At 34.2% G+C, this 26,336-nt stretch overlaps 3 protein-coding genes and 1 long non-coding RNA gene across 4 annotated transcripts in view; 2 read left to right on the plus strand and 2 right to left on the minus strand.

The window, feature by feature from the left end:
- Positions 1-771: 771 nt before the first annotated feature.
- On the minus strand, positions 772-3,370 carry LOC147764406 (small ribosomal subunit protein eS28). Its single transcript, XM_086999446.1, has 4 exons — positions 3,242-3,370; positions 2,356-2,403; positions 1,268-1,421; positions 772-939 (listed from the first exon to the last, which is right to left on the minus strand). The coding sequence occupies exons 1-3, from the start codon at positions 3,272-3,274 to the stop codon at positions 1,299-1,301; spliced, it is 204 nt and encodes a 67-aa protein (XP_086855572.1). The 5' UTR covers positions 3,275-3,370; the 3' UTR covers positions 772-939; positions 1,268-1,298.
- Positions 3,371-3,436: 66 nt separating this feature from the next.
- LOC106163239 (NADH dehydrogenase [ubiquinone] 1 alpha subcomplex subunit 7-like) lies at positions 3,437-8,838 on the plus strand. The gene is made up of 4 exons (XM_086999445.1): positions 3,437-3,626; positions 4,935-4,981; positions 7,479-7,667; positions 8,408-8,838. The coding sequence occupies exons 1-4, from the start codon at positions 3,537-3,539 to the stop codon at positions 8,505-8,507; spliced, it is 426 nt and encodes a 141-aa protein (XP_086855571.1). The 5' UTR covers positions 3,437-3,536; the 3' UTR covers positions 8,508-8,838.
- LOC147764407 (uncharacterized) lies at positions 5,570-7,481 on the minus strand. The gene is made up of 2 exons (XR_015331750.1): positions 6,450-7,481; positions 5,570-5,955 (listed from the first exon to the last, which is right to left on the minus strand). It is a non-coding gene; the product is annotated as an uncharacterized LOC147764407 (long non-coding RNA).
- A 3,434-nt stretch (positions 8,839-12,272) lies between the features above and the next one.
- Positions 12,273-26,336, plus strand: part of LOC106163240 (QRFP-like peptide receptor) — a 54,659-nt gene continuing 40,595 nt past the window's right edge. Inside the window, exon 1 of the mRNA XM_086999436.1 lies at positions 12,273-12,294. The gene's annotated coding sequence lies outside the window, so the exon portion shown is untranslated. The remainder of the gene's footprint in view (positions 12,295-26,336) is intronic.

The raw sequence follows: 26,336 nt of genomic DNA on the forward strand, positions 1-26,336 counted from the left end.
TTTAACAACACATCACCGACTTTTCCAACTTTATACGCAAATTTCTAGGCTGGACTGTTCGGTCTCGCTAGCTTTGTAGAGTTGCATTCACTGTACAAATGCGACATTGTAGCTCTTGACGAAACAAAAGATGCGTTGATAGCAGTCCGGTGCCGTTAACTTTCCATTCTTTTGGCGGGCTTCATTCATACATGGGGAAAATGATTGCAAACCCAGTAGAATATGGAGCACAGTGCTGTTAAAAATAAAAGGCCCAAGTTATCATCTGAGGCGCAGTAAAGCAAGCCTAAGGGTCATATAGGACAGAAGTTTCATCTTAAATCTTTCCATTTTGCGATCCAAGACAGTTTCGCCGCAAGCTTCATTTTGGCTGGACCTTGAGAAAGAGCACCGTTGTAATACGAAAAGATCTAGCCATTAACTTTCAAGGACAAAATTATAAAAAATAAAAATAAATAAATGTAATAATAATCCTTTAAGGCGAGTATTAAGCGAATATTTGTCACATTATTGCCGCTAAGCACGACCAAATGCAACAAGTGTTGCAAATAGTAAACTAAGGGAAGTACCACTGAAAGCGTTTCATCATTTACCGAGTGTAAGAACTGGTGCTAAGAATTTATGTACGTCACTGAAAATTACTCTAACTTGTGTATGGTTAAAACTGTTCTTGGGCCATCAAATCTTCAACACTTTTCATGAACCCTTTCATTTTAAGGGGGATGATCACAAAGGATCATCTGACATCAAAAACTAAATTCAACACCAAAGCAGGTTCCGTGTTGTAATTTTTATTAACCTATATGATGAAATACAAGCTTTCTTTCTGTTTATTTAGGCCTAGTTTTTTCAATGTTTTATAGAAAGTCCAACAGCATATGTGTGTAGCACATTCACTGGCCTTGTCATTGTTGCTTGCAGTAGTGTTGCTTGGTAAATCTGAAAAATAGAAAGTAAATATTTAAGACAGAGTCGATATCTGTAGCTTATTTACTCAATTACATTTTACGTCTGATACAACTTAACAGAAAACGAAACTACATGCTTAAGTGAGGTGGGGTGTTGCCAGTGCTTTTATTGCAAATTCAAAGACATGTTCGGTAAATGCGAGTGCACACATGGTTAAAATTATACTTTTCATCTTTGGATTTTATTTTCCTGTAATTCTCCAGAGATTGCTAAGCAATGGAGAGGAATAGTAGAGGACTCGTAATTTCTTTTTTTTTTTTTTGCTGCAAGTGCAGTGGATACTGAAATAATGCATTACCTGTAAATGGAATCATCTTTTTTTAGCACTGCTACCTTAACCGTCTGGCTTCACGTTCAGATTCTAGCAAGGTGAGGATATCTCCCTCTCTTACTGGGCCTTTCACATTCCTGATGATAGAGCGGTTGCTATCATCAAGAAACTCCACACGGACCTGAAGTCAAAAGAATCTAGATATAAATCCCACTCAATTCAGTTGGGATATAATCAAAAGCACTACTGCTTTTTTAAAAAATATGAACATCAGTGCCATAGCCAAGAAGTAAGTGAAAATGTACTAAAATCAAAATGCCATTTTATCCAAACTGGAAAACTTAACTCATAAGGCGACAGGTAAAAATTTGGTTCAAAGCTTTACATCCTCATAATTAATAAAGACCAGCCATCTTTGGACTTTACAATTTGTCTGGTCTTTATGATTATGTTAATCTCACCTCCTCAGGAAATGCAACTATTAACTAATATGTGTCTTTTAAGATTGGGTAACTAGTGTAGATGATCTAATGTCAGTGTTATCGATAATGAAACATTTCAGATAAGCTGCCAAGGAAACATTAATATCAATTTACATTTTTTGTCTGACATACATGTACCCTGCCATAAATGTCTCAACATATTGACAGCAACAACAAACAGTGATGACAAAGCCTAAAAGCTATTGGAATTCTTTTCATCTATGGGAAGCCTTCTTGACCCATGTGGACAACATGTCATCTTATTTATTCCTTTCACTACACAGGTTTTTCATGTAAATGGATTTAATCAGGATCATTACAACTGCTTTTAACAATATTTACAAAGGTTTTAGTGATAGAAATCACTTACTTCAGAACTAAAACAGTAGTCAAACAGTTACACTTTGTTCTTTCACAAGAGAATCATTAGGCCCAAGGCCCACAGAAATTTACAGTATGGAATGTCAAGAGCAATTTTTGTCTCAAAGTAAGTGATTATTATCATGAAAACCTTACTGAATAAAAATTTTTGAAAACATGAACAATATTATTGATGATACTTTTACCTAATACTAAAATAAACACCCCTAACAACACTTGCTTCAAATATCACTTTTATTTCAAACCTCTTACCTGTGTACACTGGCCCTGTGAACCTGTTCTGCCTAGGACTTTGGTTACCTGTGCAATGAATAACAATACATTAATTTTTCTGACAAATACCAATTCCCAGAGTTTATCTTAACAATAGAAGTATCAGTTATCTTGAATGTATATGCCACCTACATCCAGTGCGCCAAAAGCAGACCATGGCTTACAAGATGAATATGTTTTCAGCAACAGGATTTATGCATATCATAATTTTTCAGTCCTTAAACTAGGAAATATTGGCATGAAGGCATCTATCAAAATACTTCTCATGGAGGGGTGGGGGGCAGTAAGAGCTCGGCCTGGCACTAACAATTTTACTTGTAAATTTAGATACACCAAGATATATAAGGAGATGAGTGGGCGGGCCATCTTTAAAATTAGTTTCGATAAGGGCTGGAGGCAGAAAAATATTGTTTATAGATTAACTCCACCTTTACCTTTCAGACTCAGAACAATGTATTTGAAAATGTCAATAGGAGGGTGATAAAACAGGACTGGTTTACTCAGGCTGTATTCACAACAGCGGACTAACAGATCCGCGGGTCAAATATGGCGACAGAGTTAAAAGTTTGCCGAGTAAGTCCTTAATTGACACTGAATAGATACCCCTGTGGGATTACTCAAAAAGCATTCAAGTGGGTCTGCTACATTTAATCCGAGGATCTGTTAGTCTACTGTTGAGAATGCACCGGCCTCAAACACACTTCAACCAGATGAATGGCGAGTCCTCTAAGATGTTGAATTGTCATTTGTTCGGAACAACTTTCCCGGCAAACGTTATGCCAGAGTAAAATTGACATACTAATGTTTACAAGGTTTCAATTAATTATGAGATAACAGAGTTACACTATGTATAAAGCTTACGTACTCTTGCGAGTTTAACTGGCTGCAACTTCTCCATGTTGCAAGCTGTGGGAAAGAGGAAAAAAGAGGGTCTCAACTTCCGGAACAAGGAGTCCCAATATGTGAACTACGCACTTGCTCACTTCCTTTTAGAAGAAAATAAAGTATGTAGTCTTTAAAAGGGACTTAAATTCAACTAAAATTAAAATTTTGAAATATAAAATATAACAATGTTTTTAATAGCATATTTTTATGAACGATGCAAGAAATAAACAAACAGAGGTCCCGCACTGAAAGGCTTCCAAAACTGCCAAGGCAAAATGTCGCGACGGTGGCCGCATCGAAGGAGGGAGTTTACGCCCTTAACGGTATTAATTCAAAACGTGACAAGATTTAGAGCTATATTTACGGTAAGGGGTGTGCGTTTTTGTTACTGAAGGTGCAATAATAAAGAGAAGCGATAACTATCAGATCTAGATATATCTGAAAAACCCATCAGCTCAGCAGCTGTGCTCCGATTGTGCTCAACTTTCAAAACAAGTTAAACATTCGGCACACATGCAACACTGCATTAACACCAAACATTCTATGTCTGATGTAATAGTTTAGGTAAAGAAACATTTTAATTTGAGATATTGAATAAAACATTTTGAAGTTGTATGGGGCTAGGAACTGTACCTTCCAATTTCCGATTGGAGCATTTTCCCAAAATGTGAAATTCAGCCCAGTCTGTAAAGAAAGTAATCTTGGGTAAGGGACTTGAGTCAAAATAGACTGGATTGATTCAGCTTGTTGCACGGTTTGCACTGACCTTGTTTAAATACCACTAATTCTAACAGTATTCTTTAGAGTGACCAAGGATTTCTCAAGTTGACCACATAGACCTGTTGAAAGGTTTGAACATACTGGTTGTATAACAAATTAGGCTTTCACTTTGATTGTTTGATGAATCTGTAAGGTCCTGTTGCATGATGTCATTAAAAGGAAATGACTGACTGGAAAAATGACCATCTGTGTAAAGAAAATGCTTTCTTTAAGGAAATAATGAGTTGAAATTGTAACAAATATTTCATAGGACACTTCATTCCTTATCACTGAATGTATACAAATGCATAAACCCTAATATGCCCTGTTCAGATAATGTTTATGACTTTAAAAATGGTGAAATTACTAGTTCAAAACACTGGATGTGCTCCACTTCCTCTAGTACCTACATGTAAGTGAGCTATCAAGTTAAGGCCAGCATGGAGGACAGCTGGAAGAAGTCAAGGTCATTGAAAATGATGCAAAGTTGCAAAACGTGCATAACTAAGAAGATTTCATTTTCAAAATTGTCAACACCAGCAAAACAAAAGTCAGTGCAGCTACAGTAGTAACTGTATATCTCATTGTCTGCTACCAAATCCTGACTTGTAATCTAAAAGATACATGACATGCGCAGGGACCCTGTAAATTAAATAAGTATATTAACCAATCAAGGACACAGAAGAGTGCTTGAACACACAGAATTACAAAAATAATAAGGGCTTGTATGGTTTAGATATTGAGCAAAATGGATAAACAACCTAGTTGCATTTAAAAGAAGTGTTAAAGTATTTTGCTCTACTTCTTCAAGTAGTACATTTAAGATTCTTAGATATTGATTATAACTATTATTTCTCTATTATAATGATTTCCTTGTACAACTTATGACATTTCATGTATTTTTGTTACTTCAGCCCTTTTTCAAAGAGAGAAATAGATACCCTGATGAGATGGCTCCAAGGTATGTCTTATTAATTTATCAAAATAAACTGTTTTAGTTTATTATAGTAGTTGTCTTTCAAGAATATTTTCTTTCACATTCAACAGCATTTTCCCCATTTTCAAAATCTTCTTGCCTCTTCAATTGCAAGAAAAATTAAAAGAATATATATATATATATATATATATATATATATATATATATATATATATATATATATATATATCTGTCATTCTTTGCTAGTGGTTACAAAATGTTGAATTTGACCGAAAATTTCAAACTTTCTCTGGGAAGCTGTAATTTTGCGATGTGATAGCTACACCATCACAGTTTATCATTTCATAAAAAGGGAAACAGCAGCTGCCCTTTTTAGGGCACACAGGACAGTTGAACAGCTATACCCACCAAATCCAAGACGCGTTACCCTGGGTAATATATTTTGCACAAACTAATGAAAGTCTAATGGAATGTTTTCAGTTTTAGTTTAAATCATAAGGGGGTGTTGTCTCAATGCTTCAAAACTGGTTTTGAAGAATTTAATCCACATTTCATAATTAATAAAAATGGTGAATATGTGGGTCACGGTAACGTTATTGACGCGGGTACAAAAACTTTTTATAATCATGTAAATAATAACAATATTTTTGCTATTATCCATACACACTTCATTCATGAGGGGCACACCACTTTCACATGCTTTTAAAATGGAATTGACAAACACAGAGGAATAATGCACATATTTTATTTACTGTAACTCTGTCATATGGGACACACACTGAACAAAGTTGATCTAAAGAATGTTCCAGATTGTAGTTTTTATCAGAACTATTATTTTATTATTATTATTTTAACACAATAAAGTTCAGTTAAATACAAAATTTAACAAAATGAAGTTCAGTGTAACACAAAGTTCATAATTATAACATTCTTCCTGACATATGTAGACCAATGGTGATATCTGTTCTGTGCTCACTAAGGCATCCACTCTTGGGATTCTGAAAAAAATTCACACAAAGAATCTGTTAACTCTGATAACGAACAATGGATAACCTAAGATCACAAATAGTTTATTGCTTATTCAAACAAAGTACAGTGCATTATGAGTGGCAAACACGCATTACTGAGACACATTTTCTTCACCCATTTTCGGTGCTTCATTGCGTAACGTAAGTGTTGCTAGTAATCCATTATTGCTGTTTTTACAGACGGTTAAATTTTAAACGCACGGAATACAGTGTAGCAGCTTAATTTAAGACAAAACTAAAAAAAGTAATTCAATTTCGATGATTGAGTTTTCGAGAACAAGAGAACATGAATACGGTATCACCGCATCACCATGTTCAATATGACCTTTAGTCCCCCATGTGAAACAGATGCAAAACGAAAGTTCAGACGAAGTCACCCTACTTATAGAATGGTAAAAATCAATCGGTACACAAATATGTTGAAACAATTGAAGAAAAATGAAACGAAACTCATTATTTCTCACCTTCATACAAAGAAGATCCCAATTAACAATCCTGTGACGGTTAAATCGAGGGAATTACACCTGTGCCCTGCATCCTATCTCGACAGCGTCATTGCGTTATGCGTTATCAGAATGGGCCACCCGCCAGTTTGAGCTGGTTTTTTTAGTGTGCAAAAGAAGCCATTCGTGTGTAAGACGTCATCAGTTAGTGAGTATGGAAGAAGATCGCTATCAATGTATAATTTTCACGCGGCATTTTAAAGTCGTCTGATAAAAATCGATCTCTGAAGTTTCAGCGTTGCGAACGTTATATTGGGACGCGGTGAAGAAAAATCGACCTTGCTGAGCAATAAATGTGAAATTCTTAAGAAAACTGATATTATCTTGGATTTCGTGACACAAACTAACCGACATACTACTTTGGACGATTGAACAGTTTTAATACGGAAAGATAGGATTAGATGAAATTTTCATCGGGGTGGGACACCGCATGTATCGTAAGTTAAGCTAATTTTGTGATCATTTTTCAGTGACTTCAAATAAATTTTTATTTAAATAACAATTTGCACATTCTGTTTATTATATCTTCTTGCAGTAGATGTATTTCCTGCTTCAATAATCCATTCAAACCCTAAACAAACTGTTCTTAAATAGAGGTAGGGTCAAAATTCCACAAAAAAGGACGCCATTTTGAGGGTTATTTCGATATATTTTCTGCTTTTTCTATTTTTTTGCTTTTATAACAACATCCTCCTTGCTCATGCAGCTTCTTTGATTTGTTATTGAAACATACACAACGATGTCATGAGAATTTGGTTGGCTATCTAAATTTAAATAACATTCTTGTTATGGCCCCCCTGCAGTGCACCACTAGCAAAGAATGACTGATATATATATAAGTGATTGTGTTCAATCTTAATGTTTTTTAAGGGAACTAAAAGAAATAGAGGTGGCAAGAACTCTTATTAACGAAGGAAAAAATACTGCAATGGCTTATACATGTAAATTAAGTTGAAAAACTAATATGTGATTTGATTCTTTGCCTTAAAGAGCCGGATCAATTGAACCCCCAACACTGCCTATGGGAATCCACCACAAATTGAGTGCTAATGCATACTGTACTCGTGATGCCAGACGGCTGGTAAAACCTCCAGTGGTCAGTTTTACAGCAGTTACAGGGACAAAATCTCTTCCTTCTGGACTGGCTGCTGAAGAAGAAATGGTACAAGAGTCAAAAGAGTAAGTATATGAGGGGCAGGGTTTGATTAGTTGACTCTGACTTACTAGTAATCATGCAGTTTGTTAGGGTGTGTATATTACAGGAGCCTACGAGAAAACCCTTGTTACATAATTACAGTATCAAGATGTTTTAACAGTTTAAACTTGTTTAGTATCATGGAATGATGTTGTCTGTCTTAAACAATCAACAGATAGTAAAATAAGTTGCCATGCTGGAAAGTACCTAGTTCCAAGCATACCAGCTACATGTAATAGTAACTTTTGTAATAAATGTGGTTGGCTTTATATCTATATGTACATCTCATAAGCAGGCAAGTGAATGGTTGTGCAGTGCATATTGTTTCATGTGCTACCTTTTCAGATAAATGATTTAATGACTAGCGTACAAACACTAACACACACACACACACACATTTTAAGTTAGAATTCCTTGTCCCTCTAAAAAGATGTTAATGTATAAAAACAAAGAAATTCAGTACTGTCACATGATTTGTATAATTTTGTTGCTATATTTGTACAGGACATTTTTAGCAACAAGTAATATGTAAATATAAAGAAAAAATAGCATGTGGCTTTAAAAATCTTGGTGAGGGCAAGGATGACATAAGTTTAGTGGTGTGTGTGGTCTAATATTGTGGTAGAGCTGCTGCACAACTGTAGCATTGATCATCATTATAACATCTAACACAGTTGGAGATATTTTTTTTAAATTTAATTCAGCTACATGTCATTTATTGCAGAGAACCCGCAAACCAGTTGCCACCTGTACCTGGTCGTATGTATAACTTCGATCATCCCATTGACCAACCTATAAAAGAAGTCATTTATAAACCTTTCTAAATTGATAACAGACTGTTGGTTGTTGAAAGTATTCAGCACTGAGGATGAATGGATTTGCATGATGTAATGTTTAAAATATATATGGATTTACGTACACTTGGAACTTGGCACATATTTGTTGACTCTTTAACTGAAGTGGAACTGAAGCAGCTTGGACAGTTTAATGTTTTTACCAAAGTGTCGTGTTAAAATAGATAAAGTTGCACTTTTAAATTGTTGACCTTGGCTCCCACAGGATTTTGCAGCTGCAACTGAGTGTCCATATGCACTTGCTACTCAATAGTGTGCTTATTTTGTTAAAAAATGTATAAATATATACTTTGAAAGCTGAGATGATTGTGTCATAATCACTGTTGCGAGGGGATTGTCTGACGTCTGTACTTCATCATTTTGATTGAGAATTGATTCAATAATCGTGGGATGTTTTGATGAAGCTGTTCTCTAGGGACACCTGATGTAATAGACTCGGCTCAGAAAGACCGTGTCCTAGAGAGATATCATTTCCTGTGTGCAAAAACATCAATCTTACTGATGTTTTCATAGAGTGTTGACTTTTTTTTGATAGTTAAGATATAAGTTTAGATATTTATTTCCCACACAATAAGTTTATAATACAAATGTCCAGCAGAGTATACATAAGCTAATTTTAGCTAATTCTTTGACATGTATAGACTTGCAAATGCTCATGTCAGATTTTCAAAGATTGTTAAGTTTACTAAAAAATAATCTAAACTACAATAAGTTTTTCAAAGTTTACTAAAATAACCATCCCTAACAACATTTGCTTCAAATATTAATTTTATCTTAAACCGCATACCTGTGTACACTAGCCCTGTGAACCTGTTCTGCCTAGAACTAAACATATAATTATTTATGAACTTCCAGACACCATGTCCCTCACTCTGAACATCACCACAAACGCAAGATCTATTATCTTGGAGTAATCTTGACTTATAAATTTTTTCAATTGCTATGTTGTGAGCAGAAACCTTGTTGCTGCCAACCTGCCCTTCTAAACTACTAGTACTAATTCATTGCACATGGCATGTATTTTCAAATCTGGGTTGATGTTTAAGTAGAATTTTGGTTTACACTCTACTGTGGGATGATATAATCAGTGATTTAAATTTTTATTTACAGACACTGTAAGTGTCTCTATATGTTCTGATCTGCCTGTCTGTCTGTCCGTCTCGTCTCTGTCACTGTCCGACACAACAGTTGCCCCATAACTACCTAACAGTATTTTTGTTTTTATTTAAATTTACTGAGTGGCTTTGTTTGGTAAAGAGGCAGGTTGCTTTTGAAAATCGGCATGATTGGTGTACATTTATGGTAATTATTCTGGTTTTTGCACAATTTTGGCAACATTCAGTTTGACATGTAACTACCAAACCATAGCCTTTATTATCATCCAGATACTGAAAATGAGATTTTTCCTGCATCTAATTATTCAATAACGTATCTATCTTTGTGCTGATTTGAAACAATAAAAATCCCCTTGAAAATATAAAATATTGGCGTTTATATTTTATATTGCAATGTATAAGCAAAGGCAACTCGGAGCTTTAATCGTCAATTTAACACCTCTCTATTATGTGTAACTTCAAATTTCCTGAGTGGCTTTGTTTGATAAAGGGTGCATTCCGAGAGATTTAGATCGATCCAGAGATTTAGATTGACCTAACTCCTTGGGGGTTCACGCTAAATTGCAGTTAGCCGAGCGCGCAACATAGTTAATTACCCCCTTACAGCTTTTAGTAGGCGGGACAGACGCTTAAGCCGGCTAATCTGACAGTAATCTAGTGAGACTCCCCACAGGGATAAATCGATCTAAAATCTATGGGAATGGGGTCAAAGAGATGAACTTTCTTTTGGAAATGGCATGATTGAATTACTTTTACGGTATTGTTGCTGTTTCTTCCTTTTTGGTATCTGTATATTTGCCTGCTTTGCTTTCCAGTATCTTTGATGTACCTTGTGGCTGATCTAATTGAACAATAATATTCTAGTTAATTTTTTCATGGACAGCCAAAAACTAAAACCATTACTAAATGAATGTCAAGAATAGCTCGTGATTAGACTGTGTAATAATGTAATTGGAAAACAAATTGGGGTAAAAGTTGTTTTGTACAGTGAAACCATATCCTGCCATGACCATTATCTTGGTCTGTATTCATCCATCATATATGGCTGGGTGATTCCTTGTATTTATCAGGCAATTTTCAAATCAGATGAAATGGTTTCAGATTCTTGATAATATGTATACCTGATACTGATGATCTTCAATTTTTCTGATCTCTCTGCTTTTGGAAGAACAAAAAGTGATCACATGGGTTGTTTGAAAGTGCATTGTAAACTATTTGTACCAAGTTGAGACACGTTTGCTTTGTTTCATTCACTAAAAAATTACAAAATTTCTTCTGTTTTAAATGAATCAAATACATGAGAGCATACAATGAAGTTCTGTCACATAACCACATAACATCAATAACCACTCTAAAACCACAACATAATCCCCCCACAACCCAACCTCAAAGTGTTGGTCTCTACACAATAACACTCAACCATGCCACATAACAAAATTTGGTCTTCATGAAGTTTGCCTGCCACCCAATGAAAGTGAAAAGGAAAGAAATAGTTTTAACTCTTCAAACTTAAAAGTATCTAGACACTCTGATCAGGAGGGAGTTGTGACTTGTCCATAGTTTAGACATCTTGGGACATTGTATGGTTCCACACTATAGCTCATGACTGAAAGCCAGGAGCACAACTTGGGTGTAAGTACAATGCAAATGTCAGGTTTGATTATCCAATATATTTTGGCTATTTGATTTAAGAATTGGCCATGTTTTTTAGAAACATATTGAATATTTAAATCTCTTTCTGTCATACATTTAAATATTTCAAATTCACATTGTGCAAAGCTTCCTGTTATCTGCAGTATTTGAATATATCCTGGAATATGCAGTGTACATTAAACAAACTGCTCTTTTATTTTTGTCTTTGTATTTGAGGTAAATTCAGAATCACATCCCCTTTGATGTTCATTCAAACATCAGAAGAAATTCATTGAAGATATCGATTCTTTCACTTTTCTTTGTTGACCAAGTTCAGAGGTCCCAGGGGTGGACTGCGATATTGTTGACATTTACCAGCAGCTCTCCTTGGAGGTATACTGAAGCATGCATACGTCACACTGATGTACAGAAGTTGTCTGATATGTAAATATCAATTATAAATGATTAAAAAATTTGTTTGGGCAAGAAAATGGAACATTAATAGCATAAAATTACTCTTGTGATACCTAATCACTGGAATGTTAAACGGAATTGATTCGTTCTAAGGGATTTTCATTTCATGTTCATATAAGATGAAAGGAGCTTGAAAAGAAATGTATTTTGAGGGTACCAGTTTTCTCCTCTCTGTTTGCATTTTAAAAGTGTTTTGATATAAGAATTGTACTTCATTCGTACAACCATATTACTTTGAGCTCTCTTGAAGAATTTTGAGATTATAGAAAACACATTTTCTTATATTTCAAAGAAACTGCAGTTCATGGAAAAGAGGATGCAGTGTTATTTGAGCTTTTATCTAATTTCAGTCCAATTAAGATAATCTTTTTATCTTAAGACAGAAATTTTATCTTTAGATGAGAATAGTAACTGAAGTACTTAGACTGAAAGTGTCTGATTATATTCCAGGAACTAAGTATTCAAATGGTACAACTTGGCCTGTGCTTGTCAGGACTAATAGGGTTAGTGCTCAGCAAGTACAGAAAATTTTTTAGGTAAGTTTTAAATCAGCAGTTGTGAAAATTAACAAGCAGAGTGAGGAATTTGCCAACATTCTATATCCAACCTTGATTGGTAATTTCAACAAGTTTGCTTGGCATGTCTTCTAATAGAGTCAGAAGTCTTTTTCAGTGGTGCAATGTGTCCAATTTTACTTGTAAAAATTGGATTGTTAATCACCTGTACAGGCAGGTGTATGAATAACACTGCTAGACTTTGAAACTATGCACTGAAGTTAAGATGCTTAATATTTTGTCAGTTTTATAGCTTAATCTTGTTATTTTTAGTGAGAAGTTGCATGAATTTTACACCTGCAAATATTTGCCTTACTTTTTTTATCTGTGTTCGAAATGTTATTTTACTTTTTTATCTGTGTTTTAAATGTTTTTAACAACTAACAAAATATTATTTGTCAGTGAGCATGTTGTGATTGAGAAGTCAGTGGATTGCAGAAAGATGCTTTAAAGGTTTTTAAAAATTTTATTCTATATTGAATTTCCTTACAGCTTTAAAAGACAGTAAGGAGTTTATTTTACATGCTGTTTTTTAATGATCAACCCACGTCATAAATATATACCTAATATATAGATATATCCCAAAACTCTAAACTGTTCTAGACCTTATTCATGTCTTCCCTTTGACTTAGTTGTGCAGTTGTAGTCATGTCATTCTGTTTGGTGTTCAGTTTCTCTTAATATCCGGAAAACATTGCAAAACTCTCTTGAAGAAGACACTTGAATAGAAAAATCTACCCATGATATGTCTCTTATTGATCAAACTGTGCATTTTGCTCAATCTCTTAGGACTTTGGTAGCTGAAGGATAGCTGAATTTTGTCCTATGAGGATGGTTCCATTTAGGTGTTTTACTAATTGAAACTACCTTCTGTTATTGAGTATAAGCACAGAATATCATTTTTTGATATGTGATACATACAACATGTCACTTCCAATGTATGACATCCCATGTGTCACAAGCAACTAAATGTCCCATCCTGGCCTGTGTTTTGTCCTTGTCTAATTAATTTGTTGCAGATATTTTTTTTATAAACAAACATTACTAATAATATAAGTATTATTTAAGAAATAAAAGATCATTATGCCACAACTGCTCCCTGTAGAATTTAACCTCTTTAGTTTTTGTATTGGTCATTATGAAATATTTGTCTGCAGAAATAAAAGTACATTTTCTCTTCTCCTTAGGAAGGCTGCTTACTGTTAATTTGCCAAAACTGGTCACACAATTTAAGCATTTCTTCCTAATTGGCCTGTCCCCAGGTGACAAGAATCCCATTTTCTGTACTGATGGATACTAATAAAAGTGAAAAAAAAAGGCTCTGAATAATGAAACTCACTTTGAAACATAGAAATATCATCTAAATCTAGAAAATGTTCATATTTTTAATTTTTTCATAATACATTCATTGTTGACCATTTGTCTTGAGTTTGGTTGAAAGTTTTTACTTTAAAAATAATGAAAATTGTGTTGGCTTGCGTCCATTGTAAACTGCCTATGAGATATAATGTAAATATCAGAAGCCCATCCATCTTATTTATCTGTCCATTCCTCCATTGATGATGGCAATCCAGTCAATTTTCTCCAGTCATTTAATCGGCTTTCATGTGATAAATTGATTAATTGATTACTTAACTTCCTGGAGGATTTGGCAGTGGTAGCAAAACTTTCTGGTCTTGCAATTATTTGGCCAGCTTCTTTGTAAAATTCCATGATTCAGAATTATACCTTAAGGCAAATTCACCCATGTTGGCACTGACTTTATGAAAGGTGATTATATATTTTTTGTTGTTGTCCATAAACCATTAAGTCAAATCATTTGAATTCTTCTTCTTTTTTTAAAATTTTATTCTGTTCATTTATTTTTTAAATTCAAAGATTGTAATTTTACTTTGTCTAAGTACCATAGTATAAGACTTATGTTCTCAACTTTTTTGCTCATTTTACTCAAAAACACCAGCTAGCGTCATGTACTGGCCATTGGCACTTCCGTAAATCCAGTCATCACAGAATTCAACAGAGTCTGTGTGCTAAAGATACATATTAAGTACACAGCAAAAAGGCTGCGGAATCCTCCCATTCTCTTGCCTGGTCTGCTTCCTCGATGGATGGGCTTTCAAACTAAGTAGCTTGTGAAACCAACTCACTGATACATATGCTAAAGGCTAGTTTGTTAATGTTGTCTTCATTATTGATCATTTTGGCGCAAAGTCATTATAACTTGATGATAATTATGTAACAGTCCTGTAACAGTTGTATATGCTTGTTAGAAAGCCTGCATTTAATGCATCACAGTCCATAAATTTATAATGGAAAGTCCATCCTAAATTCTACAACCATATCTACATCTGCAACTTTTACAATATCACTTTTAGGTGTATATGGATCAGGTTTATCTTGGGGGTATGAAGGCGTTATCTAAACTTTTCCCAAGACATGATCTTTTCAATGGGAAAGTTGAGAAATTCAGTTTTGTGCAACCTTTGCAGAGCTCTGACTAGAAAAATCCTTGGATGTTTATAGTTAAACACTGCACACTTTTCCATCAGCACTAGGGAACAAATTTCACCACTCTTCCAATAATCCACTGAGGTCCATGTGTGATGATCTTCACATATGGTATCTTCCCTCAACACCATGGTATCTTCTCTCAAATACCCTGTACTCTGAAAATGAGGTACAGCAGGGGATAGATTTCTAGGGTAATCAGTAGACCAAACGGACCAGAAATGGTTTAACCTTTCTCTGCAGCTGGGTGTCACTAGAACCTAGGCAGGTTTTCCGGTATTTCAGAAAACTTCAAATTAAAGATCTACATGCATGTTCTGACTTAAAAGAGATGCATTCACATTCCAAATCTTGAATAGATATGTAAATGAAATAAGTAGATAGCAAAGTAGGCCCATACTAATACATGCCGGCCAATTGGCAGAAATCCTGTTATCTTAATATAAGTATTTATGTAACAAATTGCCTCAAATTTCTACACCCACATTTTTCTGCTGCAACATTGTTGTGAACAATTTGGTTTGGCTGTGGACCATAGATGACTGATGTCCCTGTTGCTTAGAGCATGGCTAATGATTGCTGTCTCTAGACTTGCACTTGTTGATTGATTCTTAGACAGAAGGGATCCGGTAATGGTTGGAGTTGTGCTCTGGGACTTGGCTCTGACGTCTCTATCATCCTTCTTCGCATGTTCCTTTTCTTGGTGGATCATATTTTGGTGAGTTTTGTTACTAATTATTTGTTTTGATACAGGTTGCAAAAATGTTTAAAATGATTTTTTTTTCATTTTAATTAGCAATATGAATAATAAAAAGATTTGTTGCAAGTATGTGAAAAAAGCATAAAATTTTGTATTGAAAGCATGCAAATAATTCATATTTGCAGATCATGAATGAAAATTGTACTTTTTTCACCAGAATCTCTTGAAATTGCAAAACAAGATTGATATCAAAGGCTCCTGTTACAGTTTAATCTATCAATTGGATAGAAATAACATTCAATGTAAAGAAACATTAGGGCCTTTCAGGTGTGATAGGTAAATGTTTGTATACATTGCAAATTTAAGTAGAAATTGCTAAAAGATTGTCAAATACTCCAAATAAGAAGATTCAGATCATAGAGGGATGAATGGCATGCATTCCTGATTGCTTCTTGTCTTTTTTAGGCTAGTTGCTCTGACCATCAGAAAAGCATCTGCTAGATGTTATCTTAAGGGTATTTTATTTATTTCCAATAATGTTTACATTTTTGTACATATGATCAGAAATAATTGTGATGTTTGATCAGTCAATTTGTTAAAAAAGAACTTTTTATGTTTTTGACATGTTTTTCAACCTTTGCATTATATTTAAAATTATTTATGTCTGAAATTGAATAAATTAATGGAGATGCAAATGGTTGCACATTTTATAAATAAATGCAACAGCTTTTGCCTTTGAGAGTTAGTCAGATGCTGTCCTACATAGTTGCATGGATTGAACAATTATATGTCGATTGAAAGTTAACTTGAAAAAAATCTTCTTTTGTTGTAATTTAATTGTACCAGTAACTGGAAGTGAAATGTCTGATCAGTTAGCTAATAATCAAAGTTCTGATACAATGAAATTTGATCCAATTACACTTGTAGTGAAAAAACAAATCAAGAAATGCATGAATGCTAGAACTATTAATGTCAGTGGATATCATATGAAGCACAAATGATCTGTGAACCAAAGTAAATGAACAAAAAGCTTTGAGAGCAAATCAGACTGAAATCATTTTACTAGATTCCAAAAAGATGAAAAATTTGATGGATGGCTGAGCCAGTCATTTTGATGATTTACTTCTGTTCCATTGGTTTAGGAAATTCATGGAACATGAAAGGGATTTTGATAGACTTCAAGCCAAGTGTTAATAATGAAAAAGTATTTAAAGTGTCATGGTTCTTAAGGCCTTGGTGACACTATCAGCAGATAGTGACTATATATAATCCACAATATTTGTCTGGAAGCTAGCGCAAATGTGAAAATGTACCTCTTCAGAATGCTAGGTGCAACATGTCTCACAAGGTGATAAGTACATCCCAGTTATATATCAAGAGGGAAGGAGAAAAGTGATGAAAAGGCTGTCTCATTTTTTTTCCATTTCTTGTTAGACTATATGCCATTTTTTCTAAACACTTATCTTTCAGTAAGATTAGTAACTGGCAGACAACATAGTTTTTGAAAGGAATCAAGCTGTATGGGAATCATGAATACCATGTTTTGAGTGTCTTTTTTTTATTGCTTTCTTAGATAACAATCTTGGCACACATGTTTCACTATTGTCCCTGAAAAGTAAACCCCATCTCAGACAAATTCTTACACCTTTTTTAGTCTCATATGACATCACACAGTGCCGAAAGCCTTATTTTAAGATGTATTTGCTGATTCCGTTGCACTTGACCAGAGAGGATGGACTGAATGGTATAGGATCCTACCTTTTAAATCAAAACAAAAAAATTCCCAGTCATGCCTGCTGCTTCAGTGTATCTACACATCAGCCCTTCAATTGGGGTTATTCTTTCCAGCCCAGACACACATCATGCGAATATAACCAGTTACGATAGCCATAATTGAGCGTGAAAATGATGGGGCAATTGCATGAAGTCAAACTTCCAGGAAGTAGGTGAAAGCCCAATTATGATGTGAGTTAATAGTTCTGCTGATACGGGGTCTACTGGGGCAGGCTGAACCCCCAACACATCCCTTTAGATCAGTGGGTCATACTTATATTAACAATAAACCTAATTTATATCAGCTCTTCTTTGAAATGTCAATTTCCCTATGGACTTTCCTTGATGGACAACCCTTTGAAATGATAGTGGCATTAAAGTTGAATTTACCTACAATGATTGCATTATAGAATACCTACAATATACTAGTATGTAATTAAGCATTTTTTAAATTTGATTGAATAACATCCCAAAGATTTCTCAGAACAATTGCTAAAATGATCAATTTGGTAAAATTAGATATTAATCCATTTATTTATTCACCAATCACTGCTGCAAAAGAAATATGTTGAAGTGGGGTAGTTCACGCTCTCAATAAATATTTTTTTTATACCTAAGGCTGAAAGTGATTTGTTTTGTTTAAAGATTTTTAAAAATCTTCTTATCAATCTCTCAGTGAATAAACCATAATGAAATCTTATTTGCCAAAAATCATAAGCCATTTGACTTTAAATAAGAATCACCCTGGGGCAAGCACTCCCAAATTGTGCTTTTTTATGTATTTGTTTTGAAGCCAGAAGGCTCTTAGTAAGTCAATCTCCTTTATTATTTGAATAACATGGTGTCTCCTGAGATGTATGATTTACAAAACTTGCATCAGAAGTGTGGAATAGATTTCCCAGGGCAGCAAATCCCGATAAAGACCTAGACTTTTTGTTGTGTTTTTGAAGAAAAGGAAATGCCTTGATTCACCTCCTTTGTAGTCAATTAATTGACAAGTTAAAATTGCCTTTTGTTGAATAAATGTAAATATGGATTTATTAAAAAATTAAAGGATGCACTTCTGTGAATAATGACAAAACCTTTTGATAAGAATACTTAGGACTGGAATTTTTTTAAATATTTTTGTTTGACCTAAATTCAACCAAAGTTTTCAGCCTCATGATCCATATATTTATATATTTACAATTTTTAACTGAAAAATGACTCACAGTCAGAGATAAGATGTGAATTGTTTTGTGAAATTCTGTATGTGTTGACATTGGTGTCTAAAAGATGAGACTTAATCAGATATTATACTAAAGGATTCCTGTTGCTTGCAATTGTTTAGTATGTATATGTGTCAGTGGATAAAATTACAGGTATATTATCTTTACACTAGTCTCTGTTTCTCTGGGCCTCTGTTTGTATATATCTCCCATGTTTTCATGAGTTTCAACTCTTAAAACAATATGCACATGTTCACATCAAGGTACTTAAATAATGGTCTGAAGTATTTTGCTAACAATAATGTTGTAAACATTTAGTCACCAGGTCAGCATAAGCCCACCTGTGCATATTTAAACAGCCTTTACTTAGACACTCTTCAGAATCCTAAGTGCAGCCCTGTTCACAACAGTAATAAATTGAACCAGGAAAATGTCTAGTATAGCTGAAGTTAACCAACAACCAGATTTCGACACCTTATTCCTAATGGCATCTTTGCAAATGAAGTACATGTTAAACAATTTGGCATCATGATGAAATCAGGTAATCAGTTAAGCTATTTTCATTATAAATTTGTGGACATGTGATCAAAGCATCAGACTCGGAGATAAGATAGGGATATTTTCAATCAATGAATATGTGAAAAATATAAGTTTCAGACTGAAATGGTTTTTCTTGTGAAAGTTTAAAACTAAAAAAACTGAATACATTGAGTAAGTGAAACACTTTTAGAGATATGGACTGTGACAATTTCCCAGCGGGCAAATCAACATTGAATCAATGTTGAATCAACGTTGATGGTCAACGTTGAAACTATGTTGATATGACGTTGACTATGAAAGTTGACTCAACGTTGAACCATCAAGGTTGAATCAACCTTGAGGTATCAATGTTGAATCAACATTGACGGTCAACGTTGAAATTATGTTGATATGATGTTGACTATGAAAGTTGACTCAACGTTGAACCATCAAGGTTGAATCAACCTTGAGGTATCAATGTTGAATCAACGTTGACGGTCAACGTTGAAACTATGTTGATATGACGTTGACTATGAAAGTTGAATCAACGTTGAACCATCAAGGTTGAATCAACCTTGAGGTATCAATGTTGAATCAACGTTGACGGTCAACATTGAAACTATGTTGATATGACGTTGACTATGAAAGTTGACTCAACGTTGAACCATCAAGGTTGAATCAACCTTGAGGTATCAATGTTGAATCAACGTTGACGGTCAACATTGAAACTATGTTGATATGACGTTGACTATGAAAGTTGACTCAATGTTGAACCATCAAGGTTGAATCAACCTTGAGGTATCAATGTTGAATCAACGTTGACGGTCAACATTGAAACTATGTTGATATGACGTTGACTATGAAAGTTGACTCAATGTTGAACCATCAAGGTTGAAACAACCTTGAGGTATCAATGTTGAATCAATGTTGAAATAAAGTTGAATTTGAAAATTGAATTAACATTGATATATCAATTAGGCTATCAGGATATTTGATTGAAATTTGCCTGATGGCTGAAGGTGTTCTCCAAGATATCAAGCATTTCTTGAAATAAAAAGACTCAGATCTGAAAAGGGGGGGGGAAATTAGGAAAATTACCTACAAAAAAAGGTAATTTCAGAAGAAAAGGGGGGGTCCAGACCCCGGGACCGTCCCCTGTATCCACCTATGGGTCGTCAGATTCTTTTTAAACTTTCCAGTTTGATGCTCAGTGTTACGGACCAAAACAGCCCGAACATAAAAAAACACAAACAACTAACTTAACTATGAATATAATATATTACAAACAATGAACATACACTACATAAACTAACTACATGTAATACTATCATGTTGCATAAACTTTAACATTTGTCAAATGCAGTTAAATTCTAACAGATTCGTAGACAGTTAAGTTTTGAAGACGCAATGTCACAGTTTTACGAGTCCTTTTCTGTTAAACGTTCCTCCTGATAGTGTGGGGTTTTGAATACGCAATGTCACCGTTTTCCATGTCCTTATCTGTTGAACGATCCTCCTGATAGTGTGGAGTTTTGAAGACGCAATGTCACCGTTTTCCATGTCTTTATCTGTTGAACGATCCTCCTGATAGTGTGGCCTCACAAAGTACTGTTAATAAAGTACAGTTTTTGTACTGTAAAAGTGTTACACACTGTCCACACTCACGTGTTGCATCAGTTCATGTTATCCGGAGTCTCGCACTTAATAACAGTCCCGCACTTCATTTACATTATACCATAGAAGTGTACAAGTATGCACATACGGTAATTACTCATAAAAATTAAACAACAAATTAACTTACTAAAATAATTATAACGTCACATCAGGTAGTTAAGATAATTTTAAGAATACAAAAACAAAGGGTCACCAGTCTAATTTTTTTCTCACAGCTAACTTAAATTTCCAGAAAAACAGGCATTTTTGGCTTTTTCAAGCTTTTTCTTCAACCTTGAGTAAAATTTTGTCAATTTGCCATAAAGTAAGGCTGGTGACCCTATGTTTTTTTCTTTTTCTTAAAGATAACCTGTGGAAAGTTTTAAAAAACTGACGACCGCTTTTTTCACAAAATTAATTTTAATGAAAAAGGGGTAAAACAAGCGTTTTATGAGGGGTAATTACCCCTATGCATACCTCTCTAGTGAGATAATCATTTAAAACTATTATCAAGGTTATGATTAAGGTTATAAAGTTAAGGTTGGCCCAATGTTGCGATCCAGTTGATATGTCAACATTGACAAAGGGTTTACAAACACAGGTTGATTCAATGTTGAAATCCTGTTGATCAATCAACATTGAAAACTGATTGACAAAGAAAGGTAAAATCAATGTTGAGACCCTGTTGATCTATCAACATTGACAATTGGTTGACAAGAAAAGGTTGATTCAATGTTGAAATCCTGTTGAACTATCAACATTGAAAATTGATTGACAAAGAAAGGTTAAATCAATGTTGAGACCCTGTTGATCTATCAACATTGACAATTGGTTGACAAGAAAAGGTTGATTCAATGTTGAGATCTTGTTGATCTATCAATATTGATGGATCAACATCATCTCAACCTATCCTCAATGTTGAATCAACGTTGAGTGCCCGCTGGGTTGGCTACTACTCCATTATTTTCACTCAGGGGAAATAGCATAGGAATTCCTTAACATAGATATCAGCATGAACATGTTCACAGGACTGGTATCCCTTGGGAGCACTGACCAATTGACATCAAGTATAATGTGTCATTGCATCCTCTGTTTTCCTCTAGATGGCACTGTTGGTATGTCACTGTTAACTTACACTTATCATGCTATATTAGTGGCTTTTAAAATTGTGTTCAATTTCGAGTACATCTAGGAACTGGTAATGTCAATATGCAGACAACACATTTACTGCAAAATAAGTGATATATATTGCAATTTTTTAGATAATTTTATGATATACTTAGAAATTTATATATAAATATATAGAAATTTATTACCTGGTATGAGTTGGGGAACAAATCTAATTTCCACCCCAGACTATAACTTTCTAGATGAATTACACTGAATAATGATTCATTTGGCAAAATTGATTACTTTATTTCACATGAAATTAAACATTAAGGTATTTTCCAAAATGTGACTATTTTGAATGCAGTATATAAAGCCTTTATTATTGCCCATTTAAAAAAATGGTTAAGGGTATTGTTAGCCTTTATTATTATCCAGATACTGAAAATTAGGTTTTTCCTGCATCTAATTATTCAGTAATGTATCTATCTGTGTGCTGATTTGAAACAATGAAGATCCCCTTGAAAATATAAAATTTTGGCGTTTATATTTCTAGTTGCAATTTATAAGCATGGGCAACTCAGAACTTTAATTGTCAATTTAACACCTTTTATTTTGAGGTGAGATAAAAATCGGTAAGGGGCATAACAAGATTTTAACACAAATTGGCATAGTTGACCTTGAGTGTATGGGCTACAATCCCATGCTGTCATTTTGGTTAAAATGTTTAAGTGTTTTTTAGGGAGTTATGAGCCCTTAATTACAGAATTGCATTAAACAAAGGCATTATTTTGCTTTATCATTGATAAAATCTTAACTGAAATTTTAAAGAAAAATCACTGGCAGGGTTCTGGAGTACTAAAAGGTATCATTAAATTGGCGTTAAAATTGTGTTGGTGGGTGTCAGGTTAAGGAGAAATTTGAGAAACCCATTTTTCCATTTTTAACCCAAAACAGCACTTATGACATCACTCATTAGATTACATTTGTGTAAATGTTAATTAATTAAGTCGCTGAAAGCTGAAGATTTATGTTATCCAAAAGAATGAATGTAAGGCAGTAAACAAGGAGTTTTTGGCAAAGGCTAACAATATCCTTAACAGGTATTGATGGCTTATTTTATTTTGAGTTTATCTTTTATCTTTTCTCTTGAGGTTGGATTTCTTCATATGTTTTTTTTATCCATCCTATCCATATCAGCATAGAAGACCTGCAGCCAGAGGTTCAGAGGTGATGAGACAAGCCCCACCCTGCTGGGAGGATCCAGTCTGGTACTTGGGGGGAACAGCCTTATCAAAAAAAGAAAAAAAGTAATAAAAAATAATAATAATATGAAGTTCTTTGAAATGACTGGTAAGAACCTTATCTACCTCTGCCTTTTTAAAGTCTTGCATTTCCGTCACATTAAGGATTATGTCCAATATCTTGCTTTTGAAATTTAACAAATTAAGGAAAAGCAAGAACCCATTATTTATCCTTAAATGTTATTGTATGAAAGAAAGAAAATGTAGCTGACTCAGAGAGTTTGTAGTTAAATTTAACTATTGAAATCATCAGAATGAAACATAGTGCCCATAGAACATAACTGCTGAATTCTGCACCCAAGGTGTAAATGTGTTTATAGATTATAACAGATTTGAAATGGTCATTAAGTAGGAAGCAATGGAAGATATAGAGTTAGTATTCTAGATAAAAGGTATAGAGGAATGTGTTTTGAGCATATAAAGACGTATAAGGGACAGTCTGAGAGATTGGATACTAGAAAATGCAGTATGTAACTTTGATGTATGTTGTATGAAACTTATGTTTAAGACCTTTTTTTTCATAAGATGACTTAGTATCAGTTCGTAAAACAAGTTTTTCAAAAAATTTCTAGATGCATTTTTAAAGAATGTACTTTTTAATGTTACTTTTTTATAACTATTATTCAAGCTGGATAAGCTGGGTTGTATCTGGGAGCTGTCATTCCAGAATATCACTGCATCTTTGTTTATTGTACAGTGATTTTCGTGATAGTATATATGTTTTAAAGGAAAGGAGAAATACAGGGTGACCAAAAAAAAAAAAAAAAAAACATAAAAATTTTGATAAATCCTACAAAGGCCCATCATATTTCAAGAAATTTGCTGGACTTTAACTTCAATATGTGTACAATCATTCCCCAAAGTTTCAGTTATCTTGGTCACTTTGCATAAAGGTAATGTTCTTTTCAAAAATATGCTCCAAATTGCCCCTGAGGCATTGGATGCATACTTGCATACGTTGCAAAAAAATTTTGTTCATTTCTGAAATACATTTCTCCTTCGGAATTTTCCTGGTTTTTGCTATCATTGCTCCCCACAGTTCACCCATCATTTGAGGGTTGTTCTGGTACAAATTGTCCTCAAGATACCCCCTCAGATAAATATCTAGGGAGGTTCAAGTCCGGTGAATGCGGTGCCCACTCAACATCACACTTTCTGCTGATCAGCCTTCCTGATATTGCTCTCTCAGTCAGGCTAGGGAGTCATTTGATGTGTGGGATTGGCCCTGTCTCACAAGAACCACTGTCCATCTTGATCTGTCCCTCTGAATCGTCCTAGTGACGTCCAAAACTTCCTCAGCACTGCCACATAGTGATTTTAGGAGAGACTGACTTTTAAAAAGAACATAACTTTTATGCCAATCAACCAAAACAACTGAAATTTTCGGGAATGATCATGCACATATTGAAGTATAAGTCCAGCAAATTTTATAAAATTTGGTGGACCTTTGTAGCATTTAATAGAATTTTTATGGGTTCTTTTTTGTTTTGGGTCACCATGTTATTGCAAGAAGATTCTTATTATTACAACCCTGTCTAATGTCCTCTCCAAATTGAATGTTAACTAACAGGGAAAGCAGATACAAATGACCCATTACTCACCTATCAGCTGCTGCCCCCTAGGGACTAGATTAACTGGGAGCTAAGTATCCCATAGCTGCCATGGTTATTGACTCAGTTTTCAATATCTGTTCCCTAGGTGTTGTTCTGATACATTAAAGCATTTCCCTTGTGACAAGTTGTGTGCAAGCAAAATGAAAATAGAGCTGGGTGCGACTTTGGGTCAGCGATTGCGAATTTGAAATTTCAATGATGATTCTTTGAATTTTTTACATCTGGTGATTTTGAAGCTGGTACATGTAACTTTTATATTGCCATTATTACCATTGGTCTGTTATTTCATGGCACATTCAAGAATGAATAAATGGTTTAAACAAATCAATGTTTAAGGAATAAATAAATGTTAAAAGAACAAATAAATAAATTTTTAAATGAAACAAATTAATGAAAATTAAGACAAGGATTTGATTTGAAACCTGCCTGTCTTAGTGGAAACCAGAGTGATGTGAACAAATAGTTAATAAAGGATCAAAAATCCAAACAAACAAACAAATTTTAGATTATGTATTATGGTATTTAATCTAAACCGCTGATGATGTTTTAGTTATTATCGATATGGTTCAAGTCCATCTTAACAAGAGCATCTTAATGAAAGCAGAGAGGATATTGACACTGATCGTACATGGAACATGATGAATAGAGACTCAATATCACACAACTCATCACACCTACAATATGTGTTAAGATTTTCAATAGTTTTTTGTGTTCTATGTGTTTGGACAATCACTCTTCTATATACTATATAGCCTTTATGTGTTTGTATTTAGACTGACTATGATGCATATTGTAAAGTGCACAAATACTGGGCCTGTATGTAAACCTACACACACACACACACACACACACACACACACACACACACACACAATAAACACTTATTTAACTTGTCAGCTAGTGAGCTTTAATTTGGGCAATTACTGTTAAACACTGAATGTCAAAATCATTAGAAGTCAAGCTGAGGGGAAACATTTTTGTAATCACATTTAAGAGGAGTGTCAAATTATCAAAGGACTCCCATCAAGGATTCATCTAAAACAAGTGGGGAATCAAAATGTTTTGAGTGGTTAAAGACAGATAAATGGCGGAAACTTCAAGCTGATAATCAACTCAAAGACATGTCTGAAAATGTAGGTTAGGATTTAGAATTTAAAGGACTGATGGAAATTTTTTAAAGGAGTATTTTTAAAAGCTGTTCATGTGAAGTCGCCATCATGGTGACTTTTTGCTAGTGTGTTTTTAAATCCAGTTTTAAAGTTCAGTGGCTCTCAGAATGAGACAGTATATAGTCAAATAAGCCACATATTATCATTTAACTGACCAATCATCTTTTCAATTTAGTGACTATAATCAAATGTGTTAAATTCCAGTCAATTGAATTTTTAGGGGACTGGTTGTGTGTGTACCAAGTTATTGATTACTTAATGATTGTATCTGGGCTTATTAGGGCAAATTTGTATTAAAACTGGGAACTGCCCACTAATTTCAGGTGTTTTTTCAAACCAGTTTTATCCCAAACAGCTGCCACACCTTTTCTGTGCAGGTAAGAGAAATGTGCTCTTGATCTATGTGAACAATCAGTGGTCATTTCCTTTTCTCACTCAAAATGTTATATTTAGTGTTAATTCAAAACCAT

The sequence above is a fragment of the Lingula anatina genome, chromosome 1 (assembly GCF_051362555.1).
Source record: "Lingula anatina isolate TDL-2025a chromosome 1, LinAna3.0, whole genome shotgun sequence".
NCBI classification, from domain to species: domain Eukaryota; kingdom Metazoa; phylum Brachiopoda; class Lingulata; order Lingulida; family Lingulidae; genus Lingula; species Lingula anatina.

Coding starts and splice junctions, on each gene's coding strand:
- LOC147764406 (XM_086999446.1), bottom strand. CDS start 3,274: ATGGAGAAGTTGCAGCCAGTTAAACTCGCAAGA. Junction 2,404..3,241: donor AGCCAGTTAAACTCGCAAGA/GTACGTAAGCTT, acceptor TTCATTGCACAG/GTAACCAAAGTCCTAGGCAG. Junction 1,422..2,355: donor CACAGGGCCAGTGTACACAG/GTAAGAGGTTTG, acceptor TTTTGACTTCAG/GTCCGTGTGGAGTTTCTTGA.
- LOC106163239 (XM_086999445.1), top strand. CDS start 3,537: ATGTCGCGACGGTGGCCGCATCGAAGGAGGGAGTTTACGCCCTTAACG. Junction 3,627..4,934: donor GATTTAGAGCTATATTTACG/GTAAGGGGTGTG, acceptor TTGTTACTTCAG/CCCTTTTTCAAAGAGAGAAA. Junction 4,982..7,478: donor CCTGATGAGATGGCTCCAAG/GTATGTCTTATT, acceptor TTTGCCTTAAAG/AGCCGGATCAATTGAACCCC.